At 40.7% G+C, this 14,784-nt stretch overlaps 1 protein-coding gene across 2 annotated transcripts in view; it reads left to right on the top strand.

The window, feature by feature from the left end:
* The window catches only part of sema3g (semaphorin 3G), a 62,007-nt gene that overhangs the window by 32,947 nt on the left and 14,276 nt on the right, over positions 1–14,784 (top strand). For both annotated transcript variants that reach the window (XM_084916785.1, XM_084916784.1), the window contains exons 5-10: positions 7,355–7,445; positions 9,433–9,549; positions 9,737–9,879; positions 13,300–13,414; positions 13,544–13,613; positions 13,736–13,880. In XM_084916785.1, the coding sequence (XP_084772911.1) occupies positions 7,355–7,445; positions 9,433–9,549; positions 9,737–9,879; positions 13,300–13,414; positions 13,544–13,613; positions 13,736–13,880 (681 nt within the window). The remainder of the gene's footprint in view (positions 1–7,354; positions 7,446–9,432; positions 9,550–9,736; positions 9,880–13,299; positions 13,415–13,543; positions 13,614–13,735; positions 13,881–14,784) is intronic.

The following is a 14,784-nucleotide window of genomic DNA, read 5'->3' on the forward strand; positions in this document are numbered from 1 at the left end:
GCAACAGTCGTATGGGTGTCAAAAAACAAATCACTTCTTCTCTCCTAAAATATATCATGACGCCAGCTGCTCTCCAGCTTGCGTGTCTGTCTAAAACCACCACTCAGACTACAAGTGTTTCCTGTCAGGTAGTCAGCGAGTCCGGCTGAATGGACAGCACCAAAGAGAGCCTGTCCATTTATATAACCAATTGTAAACTGGTGGAGAAAACACACCCATTTGAGTGCTTGACCTCTCCCAGGAACTGAGGCGGCGGGCTCTCAGTTCCTGGACTCTGGGTGGGATGACCTTTGACCTCATAGGTGTTTCATCTCAGTTAGGGGGCATATACATACTCTTTCTATCGCTCCAGTGGCACCCCATTCTCTCCCCCTTCTCTTTTTCTTGGTGTCACTTTGTTGCCTGACTGTCAACAATGTTTTACGCAAAAATTTCAACATGTTGTGAGAAAATATTTGATTCATTTTACAACAGCTGGCTCAGTGGAAAAAAATGCACTGTCAGACAGTGTTTTGACTAAATCTATTAGTATTGGACATGCTGTTATTGCCTTTTGGTGTTAGCCAAGCCCAACTGTATTTCATACTTTTATTCAAAGATGAAAACAAAGAATTGGATTTGGAAACATTCTGGTCAACGAACCCACCAGCGTAACCTCATGATTGGCCGTGTCAGTAATGTTCATATTTCTTGGAGGTCTTGGAGGTCAGGCGTGTCTTAGACAACATTTAAAAACCACTAAAAGCATTTTTTATGCTCATGTGCAATGAGATTAAGTTTCATTGGGCCATTCAAGAAGAACTCGTGTGTCCCGTTCCTTGCTTCAGAAAAATGACCCATGATTTAGTGAATTATCATCAGTTAAGAGCATCATAATCCCCATTAAATGAACCTCTAATTTTTGTCTCAGGTCATTGTGTCTTTGTCTCCCCCTTCTCTCTCTCTCCCTTACTCCCCCACACTTAAAGACTAACATAAACTGAAGTCCCCCCCGGTGAGTGACACAGCTTGCCTGGGCAGCGTCATAGATGTGAAAATAAACCAACATGTTACAGTGACGACATAAAGATACAAGACCACACACACACACACACACACACACACACACACACACACGGGCACACACTTATACGCACACATAGAAGCCATCAAAACAAATAACACCAGCTAAAACATAAATATGTGGACAGGGAGACAGAAACACAAGCAAACATTCAAACATAAAAAAGTTCAATGTATATGTGCAGATACAGGGAGTTAACGCAAGCTTCATTGATCCTGAAGCTTCATTTTTCAGTTAAAGCTGACTTTTACTTAAGATTTGTGTTTTGTGGAGCTTAAAAAAATAAACTTGCTTAGTAAGGAATTTGCTAAATCATTTCCGCTCACCATCGTGGCCTAAAAAGAGTTATTTTTCATGTCTGTTGGGAAAAATAGTAAATGCCTGTCAGCGTAACAGCACTGCAAGTGAACTAAAAAGGTTGAAAGCATGATGAAAAATTTATTCCTTGTAAATCACCTGTTCTAGTCTTCTCATGTGTCTTGCCTTTGGATCAGACTCTTCACTAGAGCTCTTTAAGTGAAAGCTAAATTTACTGCCTGTGCTTTTTCTGCTCATTTTGCCCCATTTGTCTCATTTTAATTGGTAGTTTACATCAACTTTAACTGTAATAATTGCTATAATTGTAGGCAATAGCTCTCGTTCTGTCTATCCTTGTGTCTTTATTTATTTTCTGCTTTATCTTCCCCGCTTGTCTTCTAATCTCCCTCCATTCTCACACTGTTTCTCTTTGGCTGACGAATATTCAGTAATTTTCAAAAGCAAATAAAACCAGAAAAGATAAATTCGAAAACAGAAGAGGAATGAAAGGCAACGAAAGATGAAATGGGAGAGCGTGATTCCCATGCTTACGTCCCCCAGAGGGAGAGTTGAATGGTGAGAGAGGAAGCCCAGTCATTATTTGACTGGACAGAGGGGACATAGCCAAGTACAACATGGTGTCACATGAGGTCTGCTAGTTGTCCAAGATGTTTGAAGCGAGACCAAACACTTTTAGACGTTAAGTGTTTTATACAGCTCCGTGTCGCAAAATTTTATCTGATGTTAAATAATAAACCCCGGACAAGTCAAATAAACTTGATGATTCAATGTCCAGGACAGATGATTTTATGTTTTAATGTGGCGTCACTTCTTCAAAACATTTATAACAATCAAGGACAAAATGGGATTTTTTTTTCTCCTTTGTTTATCTTAATGGGACAGATGATCTAATTCAAACTGAAAGTCAAATTTTTGTTCCTGTCTGTTATTTTTGCATGCAGCCTATTATTTTATTCTTAGGATTAGGATCAGAATGAACAATCCCAAAGAGACACTATCCATTTATTTAACTGGTGGAGAAAACACACCGATTTGTGTCGTCAACCTGACAAAGAAAGGATTGTAAAAATATGAGAGGTTGAAGGCGTTCAGTCTGAAATGTCTTGTAAAAGTTAAATGATAAGTAACAGCAGAGATGGGCAGCAACGCGTTACTTGTAATGCGTTACTGTAATCTGATTACTTTTTTCAAGTAACGAGTAAAGTAAGGGATTACTATTGCAAAAACGGTAATTAGATTACCGTTACTTTCCCGTAGGAACGCTGCGTTACTGTGTTACTAAAACCGTGATTTTTTTGCGGGAATGTCTCATGACAGTGATGTAAGCGAGTGCGACGTTCGTGACAACAGCTGTCTGCAGATCAACAATGGATCATATATCGAGTGCGGGAGAGAATATGAGCGTGCAGCGTTTAAAGCTTGGAAGTACTGACCTTACTTTGAGTTTGATTCCATAAAAAGTGACAAAAACATTAGCGTCCGTTGTGCGTGGGAAGAAAACTTCTTTTTACACCGAAAAAAACCCTAAACAAGCTCCGAGTGCGCAACGACGTAATGGGAAATTCACAGAGAAACTCGCGGATTCTTCCACTGACCGCTGCGCCACACCTGCACCAGAGCACCCCACTCCTGCTTTACAGGTGAAAATAGAGCAACAGGACTGCTAGTCTTTGATTTTATTTACTTTCTGCTGTGTTTTACTTGCATCTATTTGAAAGACTGAGTGTAAACCCAAAAAATATTTTATTTTATGTGCTGGAATGTGCAGAAAATAGGTTTAAATGTTAAACTAATTTCTTCAAGTCAGAGAATGGTGCATATAATTAAATTTTTGCTTGATGCATAAAGTTAAAAGATTAAAACAGATAAAACAAGTTTAAAAAAAGAGACTTTTCCATTTGATTACATCTTGTATGATGGATTATGCAGAAAAAGTAGAATTGGGTTGACAGATCTATCGCTTCATCACCTATTCAGGTTGTAAATCGTGTTTTTAAAAAGTAACTAAGTAACTAAGTAACTAAGTAATTAATTACTTTTGAAAATAAGTAATCAGTAAAGTAACGGGATTACTTTTTTGGGGAAGTAATCAGTAATTATTTACTGATTACTTTTTTCAAGTAACTTGACCAACACTGAGTAACAGTGTAGATGCAGTCACCAACCTAGAAGTTGAATCAAAATGAAAATCCTCCAAAAGGTTTCAACAGCACACAAACACCGTGAACAGGTCCAGTTTAATCACTTTAAGTAGTGTTGAAGCCTGTGAGATGCTAATTGAGACACTTGTCAATGATTGCATCACAGAAAAATGTCACCCATTTCAGAGTCATTACAAAGGCAGAAACTCTCATAACCACTGAAGCCACAGAACAGAAGGAGCTAAGCGACCTGTGTATGCACTGGAAGATACAGAGATCTATACTATATGAAGAAATGACCAAATCCAGTAGTACAGACCTTTTGTTTAAGCCAGGCTATAACGATCCCTTTTAATGCTGAAAGTTGGACATTTTAACATGTGAGTTTATGGGGATTTTGGAGCCAGCCTCAAATGGCAAGTAGAGGAACTGCGCTTATTTCAACACTTCATTTTTCAGCTTCAGACGTTGCCCCTTGGTTGTAACCAGTAGTTGGTTTCACATTCCCAACAATAAGAGCAATAGAGTTGTTTTTACTAGACAAGTCGGGCCCTATATTTATGAATGCAACTTTGTCATTCATTGACTTCTGGTTTGCTGTAGTTGCTGTCAGCAATGAAAACGCACATATCCATATTACTGCTAACATTACTCACAAAATATTAGCCCCCTAAGTGGTCAAACCACCAAAACTGCTGGAACAGAAAACACCTGGATATACTGCTAATAGCAAAGTTGTGTTCACTGTCTTGTGAATCCCAGCACCTCATTTATAAGAAGGTGGGTCAGTCTTTAACATTGAATCTGTAGTCTCTCTTTTAGTCCGCTGATTAAGGGTGAACATTGTTTTCAGTATTAGTTTTAATTTAAAGGTTAAATAATCCGCTGGATGGAGGTTAATGAATAAACTAAATAAATGAAGTTTTCCACATGTTAAATTACACAAATGGAAGTGTGTGCCTGTGTCAGTAGTCACTTGTCTTGCTGGTCTTGTAGCGGGGGTCCGGTGTGTTTTGCTTGGCACAGCTGTGTGTAAAGTGGCCTGGATGTTTCTCTCTCCCTGTATCACGGCACTTCTGTGTATTTGTTTTGGCAAAGTATGGGCAAAGTGACTCTGACAGTCTAATCAGCTGAACAGGCAGCTGCGCCATTCCTTTGGATCACAATGAGATAACGCAGACGCACACGCACACATGCAAACACCCCGAAAGCCGCACCGACTTGTATTTGCTGCACAAGTGCACAGCGGAAAGACTGCATATAGAAATGCAAAATACACATATGTGTGTATATGTGTATATCTCAAACACACACACATATGTGCACACATGTGAGTGAAGAGGTGCCGAAAGGATGAGGATGACTAATGAATGAGCTAAACGACCTGTGCATGCATGAGAGGAGACGAAGAGCAGAAAGCAGCTGGAAATGAGAAAAAATGCAACACAGAAAGAGTTACAGTGGTGGAGGAAAGGGTTTACTGTATGACATAATGAACTAATTAAACAATACATTTACACAAAAGGTTCTGCGCTTTTGCTATAAAGTTATTGACATATGAAAAACTTTGAATAAAAATCGTCACGGTGTGGATAAAATCTGGTCAAAATGACAAATGAAGCCCTCATAAATCCCACTTGTGTAGTACTGGAAGAATGAAAGAGTTCTATTCTCATACAGGGCAAGACATGAATCAGATTACTTTTAACTTCTCCTCGTAATCTAAAAAACTGATGAAGTGTGAATTCTGTGCATACGGCTGGACTGTATGCCTGCCCTTCAAGACCTTTAAAAGTCATTCAAACCAAAAATCTACATGTAGATTAAATGAAAAAGTTTGTGCATTAAATTTGAAGTGTGAAGAAATTTGACGTGTCCGTGATATTTGGCACTTATTACTGCCCGGGTGACACACTGTGTGTGGGCGTATTTGCTGTCCACTGTGTTTCTTACACTATTTTTATCAAGCCTACTTCAATGTCATCATCTCCCCTGTGATCTCTGCTCAGTCAAAGCCTCGCCCACCTTGTAACAATGCTCCATTGTTTATTACAGGAACAAAGACTGAGACGGACAAAGTTCACTGTAAGGACACTTAAATCAGTAACATGCACTTGCATTAAACCAGAGGTCCTACTGCTGCTCTTGTCACCTTCTATTCCCCTTTTTTCCCCTGGAAGTTGACTGCATTTGGAATTGATCACATGCAGGCGTCTCTGGCAAACACAGACTGGTACACTGGTGTCACTGAAGTGGAAATTCAAAGACAGAAAAACACAAGGCCTTTTGTCCAGTATGGCCAGTATTTGTCAGGTGAACTTTACAAAAGGGTAAATGACAAAGAAGCCTTCTGTGTGAGGCTTTTTTAATTGCTTCCTTACTCCACTCTGCCAGAGTAAGAAAAGTAGAATTTAAATGCAGTTTCAAGTAAAGTGGACGTCAGCGGGGAATGTGAATTTATGTTACCTTGGCAGGCAAGAACTAGATTATAAAACCTAAAATATATTCTTCACCTGGACGCACTGAAGGACAAACCTGTAAAATCATGTCTCCATCCATTTCTATTCAGCATACTCAAATTATACTGCCAGGTTGGGGGAAAAAAATCACTTTACCTGTGTTTAGCTTTAATTTTGACAAAAGCACAGAAAGGTAAGTGACAGCTATGTAAGTGTGGCTCATTTTCAGCATGTCATGAAACCCCCAAAATGCCATCAAACCCCAGGTCATTTGCATCAAATGTGCTCCATCCGATACCTTGGGGTGTTGTCACGGTGCACACACGATGCCTTGCTTCTGCCTTTTTGGAGACAGGCTTTGATGTTGACTGAATTAACAGACTTTTTAGCCAAACAAAACAAAGGTAAACAGAAAATCTGTAGTGGGTCAGATAACAAATTGATTTCATCACAAAGTTCAGCCATTGTCCCAACAAGCAATATAGAGTGATGTCACATTCATACATTTTTCCAGCACAGACTGTTTTTGGAGTGAGTGAAGGAGCTGATGTGGCTGCAGACTCTTGTCGCCTTGTTTCAGACTATTGTTGGTGCTGCTGAAAACAGCAGTTGCTGTGCAGCAAGATATGCTGCTGTTATGAAAATAAATGAAATAGGAAAGGTTTGAATGAACATGGTGTACGGTTCAGTCTATCATCTGGCCACAGACTCAAAAAACTGTTTATATTTTCATGTCATGAATCTGGCTGTATATTTTTGGTTGTTTTTTCCCTGCAGAGTATGTGTTGACTGAGTTTTATGATCTCAGGATTGAAGCACTTTTTTTATTGTTGACAAAGTTTGCATTTTAAGTCTATTTAATAAGTGTTTTACGGACTCTACCCCCCTTTATTACCCTCCTGGCTCTTCGAAATCCACAGCTCTAAGGAATAATCTGCACTGGGAACAGGGTGGGAAATTTCTCTGAACCCTGGCAACTGCTCTGATCCTGCATTTCCTCTTATCTCAGACAGCGCCGTCAGTCTCAGACAGTCGCCGGGTTCGCTGAAAGGACAAATAAATGTAACACCCGGTGAAACTAAAACCAGCCCATGGTCTCTTTTATTTGTGTCGACAATGGAACAGAGGGGAAGAACAATGGCCTTTCAGTTATTAAAAAATTAACCCTTTATACAAGATCCAATTTGCTCTGCTATGGAGACATACCTGCTGAGCTTTTCCTCAGAATCATAATTAATCTCAGGTGTTACGTTGAGTTTTGAAGCAAGACGGTTCTCATTTGTTTTGAAGAGAAAATAAACATCAATGCACTGATACATTATATCAGCTATACTTAAGGAATTAAACACTAACTGAGTGTCTTCCTTCCCCAGCACGTGTTCACAATGGACCCTCTAAATGTGGAAAATGGAAGAGGAAGAGTTCCACATGACCCCAGCTTCCCCTTCGCCAGCACCTTCAGTGGTATGTCCCGTATTGTTTGGCCTACATTTCTAAACAACTTCCTGAGTGGTTTATGAAGCCATATGGCGAGGGCACCCGTTTAAGATTCATTAGATGTTTTGTCGTACAGCAATAACGCTGACATATTCCAAACATTTAAAACACAGACTGCTCTGGCACGTGTCAATTCCCCTTTTCCTTTTCCTGTTTACTGTCTGCCTCTCTGCTGTCAGAGTAAAGGTAAACATGCCAAAAAAGAGAGAGTAGGTTAAAGACCCGGTAGGGGGTGTTTTAGCCGTCATCATTTTCCGTCAAAGGGATTGCACAACAAAATATCAATTTCATAAGCCTCTGTGGCACAGCTGTTAATTCATTTGCCGCATCTGACTATTTAACCCCCCACCCCCCGGACAAGGTTGAAAAGTTCTGGGTGTTTCTCTCTAAATGTCACGAGGTATTTACTGGGGCTTGTGAAATAACGCTGATTTATGCCAATGGCACACAATCCCAGGATCCACTAAGGGTGGAAATATATATAGTGTGTATGTGCACGTATACATCCCTTTCTGGCTCCACAGCTGGGCGCTTTCAGCATCAGAATTCATCCCTCAGTGCACTGTAATTGGCAGGAAGACCGCAAATTAGAGCCAAATAGTAGTTTGGACATCTGCAGTGATACTGCAGCGGTCACATGCATACAGAAAAAGAGACACAAAAGCATTTGTCATAGAAATAGTAACAGATAGAGACGAAAGCATACTGTACATGCTGGTAGAGGCTCATAATTTGTTAAAGGTTTAGGATTCATCATCAATTTGAATGGTAAAATCTAAAAAATGCAGTCAGCAAATCTCCAGCTCCACTCTGGGTCAGCAAGGATGTGTTTGATGACAGACTGAATTCAGACTCTTGTTACGGGACTGAATTTGACTTTCAGTCAGTCTGCTGGCCTCAGTGATCATTAGTGGTCAAAACCACAAGGTTTTGTTATGCATGTTTTCTTCTTTGCCTTAAAGCTTCTTCTTTTGTATCCCTAAAGCCATAACCAAATACTGAAAGAAAGAAACAACAAATACACATACAGAGCTTCGACTGACACTCTGCAGCCCTGGATGAGAAAGATAAAGAGAAACAGAGACGCTGAGAATGAAACAATAAAAACCTGATGAAAATCCTCTTCATCAGTTATCAACTCAATGATCTCTCCTCCTCAGTTTTAGGATCTTTTCCCAACATGCGCAAACCTCAATTCCCCACGACCTGTCAGCAAGCATTATGTTGTCCGTGCGTTTATATTTGCACTTTGATTATGTCTTACCACATAGGTTTGACTGCATGGGTGTCTCGCTGTACGGTAAAGAAGTATCTGTGCATTTCTAATACCATTATCATGGCCAAATAAAATAAGAAGAATTAATTTTCACTTTCCACAAGGTCACATGAGAGCAGTCTGTCACCAGATTGAGTTTCTACACCAGCTGGGAAAAATTAAAAATAGTGTTTTTGAAAACAACCCAGCTTCACTATGAAAAACTCACTCTTATAATTCTTCATTATGTGATAGTTGCAGTGGGTTGTTTTATAGGCGTTTGGGGTCGCTGTCTTGTCTTGTGACCGATAACCTCCAACAGCTGAGGATTTCCCAAAATATATTGTGAAAAATGTGCTGGAAGAGGGATTTTGTTATTTAGCTCCATTTGCAAGAATTTTCAGAGTGGCTGAAAGTTAAAGTTGGTCCACTACTGATGGTCTCAGTGGAGGATGCTTAAGTTTCAAATTACACTCCCTGTGTGTTCTGTGTTGGGTTTGTTCATTTTCTTCTTTCCTGCCCTGCATCTATGTTCTTCATTTAACTAAACCTCAAACTCACCCATTATTTTTGGCTGCCTTTCCTTTTTTTATTTACTAATTACCCTCTTTTTACATTCTTGCAACCATTTTCTGTAAACTCTGCTCTTCTCATCATCTTTTTCCCCCCTTCTTTTAAACATTTCCTGTCTCTATGTAGGTGGGGAGCTGTATACAGGACTGACAGCAGATTTCCTGGGAAGAGACTCTGTGATATTCAGAAGTATGGGTGGTCGCTCCACAATGAGGACAGAGACCGACCAGAAACTCCTTCATGGTAATGTTTCACTCTTTCCCGAGCGTTTCTACAATACAAGACAATGTTAAGTCAACAAGAAGTACAAACAAACAACAGCAAGTCTGTTAGAAATATGCAAAATTTTACTATAAAGATGCTGAAATAAAGATCAAAGTGATTTACTCATACTCCCACATGCAACTCTTTTCCATCTTCAACCTTGCAGATCCCAAGTTCATTGCAGCCCACCTCATCCCGGATAATGATGACAGAGACAATGATAAGGTGTATTTCTTCTTCACTGAGAAGGCCACAGAGGCTGGAGAAACAGAGGGGGCCATACACACACGAGTTGGACGAGTGTGTGCGGTAAGATACTCCATAATGCTTTTTATATTTGATGTAAATTTTTCCGTTAAGGTTTAGAATTTAAGTTGTAAAAGCCACCTCAATAGAGCTCGTTGTGCACAGACCCTGGCTTTTCACTATGTGTGTGTTTATTATTAATCTCTGTCTCTCTTCCACCGTGTGTTTTTGCCCTATTTGCCCTTCCTCCCCTCACCCTTAACCGGTTTTGGCAGATGGCCGCCACACCTTCAGCCTGGCTTTGCTGGAGGTTTCTTCCTGCTAACAGGGAGTTTTTCCTTCCCACTGTCATCAAGTGCTTGCTCATAGAGGGGACATTTGAATGTTGGGGTTTTCTATTGGTTATTATTGTACGGCCTTTACCTTAAAATATAAAGTGCTTTGTTGCTGACATTTTAAGATATCTACAACTACACAAGAAACTGCATTATTAGAGGATTAAGCATTGATAAAATACATATAGCATCATGCATGTCGCATCATAATGCCACAGAAAGACAGAGAAACAAAGTTTCATTAACTCGGGAGATCCACAAAAACTGATACTTACATATGGTCAAAGGAGCTTGCAAAGAAAAGCGTCTGGACTTCTTTAAGTTTACTTGAAGACGTTTCACCTCTCATCCGAGAAGCTTCTTCAGTTCTAAGGTCAAATGGTGGAGAGTCCCAGATATAAACCTAGTGGGAGTATCCCCCCACAGAGGGACAAAAGGACCCCCTGATGATCTTCTAATCGCCTGAGCCAAGGTGTGAAACTGGGTGTGGGTCCCAATCAGCCAGAGTTTCGGGTGTGTTCATTGTGAAACCTGGCCCCACCTTATCATGCGAATTCCTGAGGTCAGATGGCCCAGGATGTGAGTGGGCGTTAAGGCGTCTGGGAAGGGATCTCAAAACTGGATTATAGATGGCAGAGAGTTGGTGTCGTAAACCCCCGCCTCTGTTCAAAGATGGTCGCTCACAGTGGACATAGATGGCTTCTTTCACTCCTCTTTCAAACCATCTGTCCTCTCTGTCCAAAATGTGAACATTGGCATCCTCGAAAGAGTGTCCTTTATCCTTAAGATGCAGATGGACTGCTGAGTCTTGTCCTGTGGAGGTGGCTCTTCTGTGTTGTGCCATGCGCTTGTGAAGTGGCTGTTTGGTCTCTCCAATGTAGAGGTCTGGGCATTCCTTGCTGCACTGTACAGCATACACCACATTGTTAAGTCTGTGTTTTGGCGTTTTGTCTGTTTGACTCCCATTACCCTTTGGAACACAAACTTGGAGTAATTAGGACCCTACACCACCGGGCAGAACATGTTCCCTCTAAGCCTGAAGGAAAAAAGAAGGAACACACACATGTAAAGGAAGCACTCAAAACGTGCGGCTATCCTAAATGGGCGTTCTTAAAGTCAGCAAAGAGGCACAGAAAAGAAGACCAGACACCAACGAGGGAGGATAAGAAGGACAGACGCAACAACATTGTCATCCCCTATGTAGCCGGTGTATCAGAAAAACTTAGGAGAGTTTTCTCCAAGCATGACATCCCGGTGCATTTCAGACCCAGCAACACGCTCAGACAAAAACTGGTTCACCCGAAAGACAAAACGCCAAAACACAGACTTAACAATGTGGTGTATGCTGTACAGTGCAGCGAGGAATGCCCAGACCTCTACATTGGAGAGACCAAACAGCCACTTCACAAGCGCATGGCACAACACAGAAGAGCCACCTCCACAGGACAAGACTCAGCAGTCCATCTGCATCTTAAGGATAAAGGACACTCTTTTGAGGATGCCAATGTTCACATTTTGGACAGAGAGGACAGATGGTTTGAAAGAGGAGTGAAAGAAGCCATCTATGTCCACTGTGAGCGACCATCTTTGAACAGAGGCGGGGGTTTACGACACCAACTCTCTGCCATCTATAATCCAGTTTTGAGATCCCTTCCCAGACGCCTTAACGCCCACTCACATCCTGGGCCATCTGACCTCAGGAATTCGCATGATAAGGTGGGGCCAGGTTTCACAATGAACACACCCAAAACTCTGGCTGATTGGGACCCACACCCAGTTTCACACCTTGGCTCAGGCGATTAGAAGATCATCAGGGGGTCCTTTTGTCCCTCTGTGGGGGGATACTCCCACTAGGTTTATATCTGGGACTCTCCACCATTTGACCTTAGAACTGAAGAAGCTTCTCGGATGAGAGGTGAAACGTCTTCAAGTAAACTTAAAGAAGTCCAGACGCTTTTCTTTGCAAGCTCCTTTGACTACGATGACCTGGATGACTGAGAACCTTCACAGACATACTTACATATGCTGAAACACTGAAAGATGGTTTGTTGATAGGTGTGGATGAGAGAAGCCAGATGTTCAGGTGAGCTAGACATGCACTTCCTCGAGGCCATTCAAATATCCTGTCCCCGGAATGAGACATCTGTAGGGATATTTCACTTGAAGATGAGATTGCAAAGGAGCACCAGAGGAGTCACAATAAGTCTCATATTTTGAGACATTGATAAGCTACAGAAACACTGAGCTAGATACTGTACAGCAAAAAGTTTGACTCAAGGGACTTTCTGAGTATATGGCGACATACAGATGTCTGCAGAATTAATTTTCCAGGACAGAAGGTAATGGTTTTATGGGTTTATCCTCCTATTATGTCAGTCATAAACTACCTTGTGGAAAAGACAAATTTCTTTCGGGGCGATCAAATATTTACTTTCCCCAAGGTTGATCGTGAAATTTAGAAGTATATGAAATGTTTCTCCTTCCAAAATGCACACAGCTGTCAGATTTCCCAACAATGATCTCCATCTGCCCTATACGCTCCGTAACATTCTTTCACGCAATGATTTGCCTTATAAACCCATGTCTGTACTGTAACAGCACACGCAAATACAGGCATGCATAAAATATTACACACAAATACACACAAGCACAAAAACACGCACACAGCTGCTGGGGTTTCCATTGATTTTGATAGACTGTGTCAGTAAAGTTTGGATAAACCACTCAGGCAAAAACCCACTTAAACTTTCACCATCTAACTTTCTTTCTCCTTCTCATGTGTTCACCTTTTTCCATCTTTATTTTTTTCTTCCTCATACAAGTAGTATTTCCTTCTCAGGCCTCCAATTCTTTCCAAGACAAATGTCATCCACACTCCTATACTGATTTTTGCCAAAAAGCTTTTTACCAAAGCTGATCACCATTATACGCATTCACACATACACATAAACCGAGGAGCTATGAGTAGATCTCTTGCTTGGAGATCAGAAAATCCTAATTCGACGCTGAAGCTGAAACTCAGCACTTTCATCATCTTTCACTTCACATCCAGTGAGGTGGTGTAAAGAGCCAAAACAATGAATGATTTGTGTTTGGAAATAAATACGCAGCTGTGCTTTATAGATTGATTTTCTGTATCTTGAGCCAGAATGATGTCGGCGGTCAGAGAGTGCTGGTCAATAAGTGGAGCACCTTTATCAAAGCCAGACTTGTCTGTTCTGTACCAGGACCTCACGGAATCGATACTCACTTCAACCAACTTGGTGAGACACATTAAAGCACACACGCACACATAAGAATTTTCATATGATCCTGCACTTGGTTACAGTGTATCATATCTGCACATATTTATACTCCCACGCACACATTGACACTGTCTTTTGATAAAACAGAGGATGTTTTCCTGATGAGGACCAAGGATGAAAGGAACCCAGATGTCTATGCAATCTTTAGTACCATCAGGTAAACACGCATAGAGCTCAGCTTTCAAAATAATGTGCACTCAACATCTGTACGACTCAGTAACATGATTTTTGGATATGTTATATTCCAACACTGTACATTTTACATTCTCTTCTTTACAGTAATGTATTCCAGGGCTTTGCTGTGTGTGTTTACCGCATGACTGATATCAGAGAAGTTTTCAACGGACCTTTTGCACATAAAGAAGGTCCTGACTACCAATGGGGTGCTTATGAAGGCAGGGTTCCTTATCCAAGACCAGGCGTGGTGAGTGATTGCAATCCAAATGTATCATTTTTAATTTTAAAGTTACTTGAGCATTGTTGCTGCCCAGCATTAACCATCCCAGTGACCCTGCTGTGCTTCCCAAAAACGTAATACATGTTATTGATGCCAACATTATGAGCAAATACTCATAACTTCTAATGAAATTCAGAATCTGTCTCTATAATCTGCATAACTAGTGTTGGCAAACCAACTGCAAAGACTTTCTGAATGCAGACAGCTCACTTAATTGTTATTGTCAGGTGTGCTTAGGTCTTCATTTTGGGGTTTTGTTTTGAATCACCCTTTCTTAATGTTGTTATTCACACTGACTGCATAATTTCAATGGCCGAATTTGCGAACCAAGAAAGATTTTTCTGATTTTTCATATCCAAATAAACAGATCAGACAACTCAGACCACTGCATTTGGCAGCAAGCTATTGAATATACAAATATTAAAATCATAGTATTTTACCCCATCCAGGTCAATTAGTTTGGGTCAATTGAGTCAATGACTCCTCTGCCTCCTCAGATGACGTCCCATCTCTGCCAGCAACAGTTCAAACTGCCCCAATAACACTTAAGTTGTGATACATCTTCAACTCCGAGATCAAATCTTAAAATTTCCCCTGTTGCTGACTTCTTGTGAGAATTGGATGAAGCCATGAATGGAGTAACGTACATTTCTTCTCTCTCTTGTTAGAAAAAAATCAGGACCAGCTCATCAGTGCTTGATCTCGATGCATTCAGTGTATATATATATATATAAACTTTATATATAAACTTTACTAAAAGCTAGTAATAGTAAAACTTGACTGTTGGTTAACTGACTTAACTGAAGCTTACTCATAACATTTGCAAATTACCTCCCGTACAGTAGCTGAAACATATCTGATTGTGGTTTGA

Source organism: Perissodus microlepis, chromosome 20 (assembly GCF_051167445.1).
Source record: "Perissodus microlepis isolate ML-2025 ecotype Zambia chromosome 20, ASM5116744v1, whole genome shotgun sequence".
Classification (NCBI taxonomy): Eukaryota; Metazoa; Chordata; class Actinopteri; order Cichliformes; family Cichlidae; genus Perissodus; species Perissodus microlepis.